This window comes from Phoenix dactylifera, chromosome 11 (genome assembly GCF_051530095.1).
Source record: "Phoenix dactylifera cultivar Ajwa chromosome 11, Ajwa_hap1_PhDact_Kaust_v1.1, whole genome shotgun sequence".
Taxonomy (NCBI): domain Eukaryota; kingdom Viridiplantae; phylum Streptophyta; class Magnoliopsida; order Arecales; family Arecaceae; genus Phoenix; species Phoenix dactylifera.
The window spans coordinates 23547747-23554997 of NC_143200.1; the positions used below are offsets into that span (position 1 = coordinate 23547747).

Consider the following 7251-nt stretch of genomic DNA (forward strand, 5'->3'; position numbering starts at 1 on the left):
GAATCAAAATAATAAGAAAAAACTATTCAACTCGGCTCAACCTGATCACTCTCTAACAAGCATGTTTCTGAAACATCGCATCTATATGGCAACCAGAATAATATTCTTTTCAAAAAGTCGCAAAAAAAGATAAAATTTTTGAAAATTTTAAACCATCTGTAAATTAAGAGATAAAACTAGTATATTTATTTTTTAAAATTATTTTTTTTTCTAAGTTAAAACTCCAACAACCGCACCGTCGGACGTGCAAATGCCAATTTGATCCAAGAACTCGCTTTTGTTAGTTGATGGAAAACTACACACGTGGGAGTCATCCTTGGAAATATGCTTGATTGCATCTAAATGAAATATATATATGCATTTAAAGTTTTCATCAGTTTTTTCTTTTCTTTTGGAGAAAATTTGTCCATTATTATTGAGTATTAGATATATATTGCTCGCCCCTAAGCCGAACTGCTAATAGGTTTTTGGGTTAAATGCACTCTGTTCAAGTTTGGTTTTGACCAAAGAAAGCGCCAACCTGGTCATCTGACATCGTTATAATCCAACTTAAAAGAATTGCTGAACTTGACTTTGACTTCCTTGTAAAATTATAAACTATACACTGAGAACCGTACTGAAAAAACCCAATGTCAAGTAACAAGCACACAGAACCATCTACACAACATAAAAACAATCAGAGGAAACAAAATAAAAATATACAACTCTGACTTCCAAGCCACGATGGTAAAAGCAACCCACGTCCCCACTCAATAAGAACAAAAATAAGATACCATCAGAACTCGGCCGAGTTGGCGCCCGATCCGTTCCCAAAATCCTTGTACCGCCTTCGAAACGACACCAGCCCGTCCGACACGACGCTGCCGTCCTCGTCCGCCACCACCACCACGCCCTCCTCCTCCTCTCCCTCCTCTCCCCTCATCGCCCTCAGCGTCCGCCTCGCCATCTCCCTCCTGACCTCGCCGGGGCTCCCGGCCTCCGCCACCCTCATCAGCACCTTCTCCGCCCCCGCCGCCCGCGCTAGCCCCCGGAACCTCAGGCTCCCCCGGCTCATCCCGTACAGTGCCGCCACGCAGTACTCCGCCGCCGCCGCCGCCGCCGCCGCTGCCGCTGCCTCCCCCCTCATCAGCCCCACCACCCAGGCCACCGCTCCGGCGTCCATCAGCGCCGCCCGCCCTTCCGCGCTCCCCGCCAGGTTGCACACCACCATTAGCGCCAGCTTTCCCAGAGGCGGCCCGTGAACCCCCGCCGGAACCCCCTGGTCCTCCGCCGCCACAGCTAGCAGCGCGCGCACGGCGCCCGGGGTCCTGGCGATCTTGGATCGGTTCATCCCAGCTAGAGAGAGGTGGTAGAGCGCCATCCCGGCGTCCCGGCGGGCTCGGTGGCTCTCGGAGGAGCGGGAGAAGAGGTGGAGCAGCGGGGGGATGGCACCGAGCACCCCGATTGCCGCCCGGTTCGCGTCTTCCAAGGCCAGGCTAAAGATGGCCCCCGCCGCGTGGTCCCGCGCCTCCGGATGGCCGCCTTTGAGGGCGTCCACCAGCGGCGGCACCACCCCGGACCGGACGATACGGACCTTGTTGGTAGCCTCCAGGGTCAAATTCACCAGCGCCGCCGCAGCGTTGACCTGGACGCCGGGGCGCCGGGAGAGCAGCATCTGCCGGAGCGCCGTCAGGAGCCTCGGAGTACACAGCGCGATCCGCCGCTCCCTGCTCTCCCTGCTGGCCCGGCGAAGCGCGGCCAGCGCCGCCTCCTGTTCGAAATCCTCGGAGTCCATCAGCTTGATCAAAATCTCCTCTTCCAAACAATCAACTTCAGCACCAGCAGTAGGTTTGGCAACATTAGACGCCGGCAAGCTGGGAGCTTGGGGATTCTCCGGTTTCAGGGCTTCCTCCGAACGCACCACCATGATCTCAGAAGAGGAATACGACGAAGAGGAATTACAAGAAGACGAAGACAAAGAAGAATGCGGGGAGAACGAAGCAGAATTCGTCTTGGAGGAGCGCACAGACTGAGGAGGAGTATCCGGAGTCATCATCTCCTTCGTTCCTCCCTCCAAGATCGGAGTCTCCTTCGATCCTCCTTCCAAGATCGGAGCTTTCTCACCATTCGAGACAGCCCCCACCGCCGGCGGAGGCGGCGCCTCCGACATAAGGCGGCGGACGAGGGCACGAGCGGCATCAAGGGAGACGGGGACGGGCGGGGAGAGCCCGGCGCGGTCGCACCAGCGAATGATGGCAGCGCGGAGGGCGACGTTGGGGATGAGGAGGAAAGGGACATCGGGGGAGAGGTCGACGGCGGCGGCGAGGGAGGGAGGGGTGAAGGTGAGGTCCCGGCAAACCTGGATGCAGCTCCGCTCGAAGGTCTGGCCAGAGGGGACGATGACGGGGTCCGCCATGATCGAACGCGAGATGGGGCAGACGAACTCCATGGGCGCCTCCGTCGTTATGGACGACGACGGCGACGTCAACGGCGACCGGTGGAACGAGAGTTTCCACCGAGGCTTCCCGCTTCCCATGCTTTCTCTCACACTCTTCAAACGACGCGCATTTATTCTCCGTTCCCCGCTTTCTTCTTTACCTCAAAAAGAAGCCAGGTGAGCTTGGACCATGGGGAGAGATAAGAGGAGATGTGTGATAGAACTGAAGGGGAGTTCCTCAGGGACAAGATTTCTTCAAACCTTTTCCACCTCCAAGGATGATTAGGAGACGACAACAAACGAGATCACGATCAAAGCTGACGTGGCCAGGTCATGCACCTCAGCAATTAGTTCCCTTTATTTATTATATTTTGAGAAAAATTGATTCCTTATTTAATCGAGCGGTTCTATATAATCATGATTGGTGTTGATTTAGATCATTGGGTTCGGGCATGCGATAGAATGATCTGAAAGCATGTGGACTTTTGTGGTCATCCATTTCCATAAACCTCCAAGCAGTAATCGCATGACCCCAATCGTGGTTTCACACGGAAAGTTGAATTATTTTTTCATACCAAAGATGCAATCTTTTTTTAAAATACTTGCACAAAGATTGAGACATTCTTGATTTTTTTTGGTGACCCAACTACGAGACAACGACTTCGAAATAAGAACAAATTGCTTGACTTGAGATGAACCACCAATTTAGGAAGTGTGTGTGATTTTGGCCCTCGCCTACAATACTATGTAGATTTTAAGATTTATAGTTCAATCATTTATACTTGCAAATGTTCTCATAGTGGAAATCAAGTTTCCACTTTATACTGTGAAATGTGAAAAAACGATTAGAGATTGGTTGCAGGTGTGCTCATGGTGGAAGCCAGCATTTCTTACTTATCTATAACCCTTGTTATTATTGTATGTTGTTACTTCGGAACTCAAGGTAACTTCTCAAATAAATGCCAAAGAGTTAAGGTGGAGGTTGTAAAACTAAAAAATGATCAGCAGAAGCACTAAAAATGATTCACATCTTACTTTTAATTCTTGGTAGCTAGTAGTTGTGCAAGGCTTTTTTTTAAAAAAAAATAATTTTAATCCTAGTGTGATACTTTTGCTTTTACAATATGACATGATATGATTCCAAATATCTTCTACACATACTTGGAAAGAGTGATCTATTTTATAATCATGGCGACACCTAAAGCAACCATGTCACTGCTGAAAATTGCATAACCATAGCAATTCAGCAAGTTTTGTTTTATTTAAAACTACATTGCACACACTTCATAAACTCATGAGTTTTTTATAGATCAGTTCCTGAAAATTTTCATATCTGTATATTAATCCATTTGTTATCATATTTATATGAAAATCCTTGTAAAGTTCACCATTTGTATGAATTGGTTTTTCTCCTAGTTTTCATTAATTTTCATTAATCAAACCCTAGTTAAGTCTAACTAGAAATGTGGAAGGATAGAAATGCCCTCAGCTTAACATTTCTTTTTGGGGAGGGGGTGCTCTTAAATAGTGTGATGTGCTATATAATTTCATTTCTTCAACCATGGAAGTTGTTTATCATGGGACTACCAAGAATTGTTTGACTAGCTAGAAACACCACAAAAATAATGATGATGGTTGTTGATTAATGTGCAGACATGAAGATCCAGAGACTATTTTGAGCACTCAAAGAATCCATTAGTCCTAAGTAATTTAAATTGTTGGTATCTCTACTAGTAGATGACACAAGTTAGCTTTACAGTAATGTGTTTGAGAAATAAAATGATGGTATTAACGTACTATTAATGATGGTTTTTTTTTCTTTTTGGGTGGTGGGGTGAGAGAGAAAAAAAGGATGAAAAGAATAGGCAACCTGCATTCATGCATGAAATAAGAGATGCTAAATAGGTACCAAATGATGGAGAATTATGTCACATCCAATTTTGTGGATCATAGTAAGGATGGTTGATAAGATTATTTTAAGCTTGACTTCTTCAATGACATTCCATATTATTTATTTATGTAAAGTATGTATTTCATAGTGTCTTAAATTGTTTATAATGAATCAAAACAACTTGTTCGAAACAGAGGCCGAAGGGCTAGATGACGAGTTTAGAAGGCTGAAAAATAAATAGATAGAAGGAATTGAGATTATTGGTGCCTCCATGTTCTCATGTGAGCTAATGAATAGAAGGGATTGAGAATGATTTACATCCACTTTTTATTTTTTAAGAAACAGTGAATATTTATCATGAAAATTAATGCTTCTTAACTTTTAATGCACTAAAACAAACACGATCATTTCACCTTTACATAATGATATGATCTTTGTGATTCATAATATCCATCTATGAGTAATTTTGAAATCTGAAGCAACCACATGCATCATTGTTGACAATAGAATAAACCATTCAACATGTCTTCTATTAATTTAACAATGCATGCAGTCCACAGCTTTTCCTTTTTTTTTTGTTTTAGTGGCGTTGGTGAAACCAATGGGTGGGTCTGATTTTAATTTTTGCAGCTTGGCAATAGAAGCTTCCTACTTGGTGATAATTATTAATTCTAAATGCTTAACTTTCAAACACATGAAATAAAACTTGATCCATCATTATACTTTGCAGGAACAGATAGATCTTTTCACCATTGTCTTCACTGCCCCACCCATTTGCCTTGGTACCTACACTTGGATCTTGATCAAAAAGCACCGACCCGATTAATCATCGTTAGGGATTCATGCTACGATTTCGCTTTTTCAATTATCCAATAACTAGGTATCTTCAGAAAATGTCATTTCCAGTTGTAGGGTAGATATGCCATTAGTTCATATGTTCAACCATGGTATTTGTCTACCATGGGTACATCAAGAATTATTTGACCAATGGAAACAAGAAAGGCCTGCATATGTTTGTCACTTCTCCTTAGGTTATCCATAGTCTAGCTTCATCTGCTGAATTAAAAACTCCAAAATAATCAAATTCCATGATGGCATTCTAATTCCAACTATGGAAAGAGTCGCACTACCAGCATCATCTCAAGTATTTGGTACCCAATGCCCCTTGACACCAAATTATTTATGACTTCATTTGAATAGCTTCGCTAACCCAATCCTTTGCTCTTACTGTCCTATGAAGGGCTGCAGATGAATAATTTATGAAGGAACTCCCTTTTCTTTGTTACCTACTAACTTTCTACAATCACTCATTGCTCCACATTCTCCATTATTCAGAAGAAGTAATTCTTCCTATAACTAATCATCGTCGACCGGATCCACTGATATTATGTCAGGCCGGCATATCTTTCTTGCCCTCTTGGCCTCCTCTAAACATGAGAAACGGGTTAGTTTCTTTCCTCTAATGGTCTTAAGCAAATCACAGCTTGGCAAGGCAGCCGAAACTCGATACTTATCACAGCTTAGACTTAAACCACTGCTATGTGTGCTGAAGGATGTCAGTGTTTGCAAATTGCAACACCTTGTCAGATGAGTGGACTGCTATCAAGTAGACCCTTTACTTAACTATAAGCCGGATTTCGAAACATTAGGTCAATTCATCTTTTGTAGTTAAAATGTGTGAACTTTATAGAGATTGTGTGTCGAGGCTAGTTGACTAAATCTTGTTCAACTCAAGCTCTGCCTAACGACATACTAATATTATTTCTTTGAACTTCAAGCGTATCATATAAGCTCTCCCTTTAGTTACCAAAGACTAATTATTGGAGAGCACAGGTTCATGTTCAGATGTCAGATTCTTTTGCTCCCTTTGTTAATGACTTTCCAATGTCTATATAATTGAAAGAGAGAGAGAGAGAGAGAGAGAGAGAGAGAGAGAGAGAGAGAAATGAGGTGTTGTGGATGGTCTCTAAAGGTGCGGGAGAGTGGTGTCTTTTGTTGAGCTGTGTGAAAGGGTCAAGGGCCCCCATCTTAGGCTGTCAATTCCAAGTGCTTTCTCCTTTGCTGTTGGGTCCCAAAGGGGTTGGGAAGCCAGCCAGCCACTAGCAAAAGAGATGTTTTCTGGTGTAAAAAGCCTCCACATTCCTATCCAGGATGTTCCCCTTTTCTTTTGTCTCTGATTGAATTTCTTTTCGCTTTAGCTCTGGACTTTTGTGATGCTTGCTTTCCTTGTATCCTCCTCCTTTTCTTGTACCATAATAATGACGCCTGCTGATAAATCTTCAAAAGTGTGACCTTCTGCATGTGTTTATTACGGTAGGATAATTAAATCTTTTCCCGTAGAGATGTAGTGGAATAATTAAAGTCAAGTGGAGAATATATGAGGCACACGCTTTTGTGCTTGTAATAAGATCAGTAGAAAAGGATCTGCTGAATTCCCATCGTCAGAGAAGGATTTGTATTAGGAGAGAGAGATCATTTAGATTGCATGGAGAAATAATCTTTAGTTAGTACGCCAGGTGGTGATGTCCATGCAAAGGTATATTATGTTCTCATTGCTTGTCCCTTCCCCTTTGCTTGCCATTATCCCTGTGGATGGGCTAGAAATGTCGAAACGGCTATCAGAATAGGAATGTCTATTCTGATGGCCAAGTCTATTTGACATTATTTATTTTAATTATCATTTATGAATAAAAATTTAGTTATACTTTAAAGACCAACTGACTTGCATAAAGAAACTGTATTTCAGTACTAAGATTAAGATATAATTAGGAAAATTAATTCAAAGGAGTCATTCATGAAGAGCTCAAATTAAGCTTGGCATTAGTCTTGTTTGTATCCCTATTTCTTGTGCTTGTTGAGGAAGGTGGTGGCTTGATGGAGATGACACCAGAGTTCACACCAGTGAAGCATGGTTATGAGGATTGGTTGCATGGATAGTCTGATA

At 43.3% G+C, this 7251-nt stretch overlaps 1 protein-coding gene across 1 annotated transcript; it reads right to left on the minus strand.

Annotated features, from left to right (window-relative positions):
* Positions 1 to 617: 617 nt before the first annotated feature.
* LOC103710017 (U-box domain-containing protein 39-like) lies at positions 618 to 2728 on the minus strand. The gene has a single exon (XM_008795588.6). It carries the CDS (start codon positions 2513 to 2515, stop codon positions 776 to 778), a length of 1740 nt encoding a protein of 579 aa, XP_008793810.4. The 5' UTR covers positions 2516 to 2728; the 3' UTR covers positions 618 to 775.
* Between the last annotated feature and the right edge of the window lie 4523 nt (positions 2729 to 7251).

Excerpts from the sequence above, each read along its gene's own strand:
- LOC103710017 (XM_008795588.6), bottom strand. The coding sequence starts at position 2,515 with ATGGGAAGCGGGAAGCCTCGGTGGAAACTCTCGTTCCACCGGTCGCCG.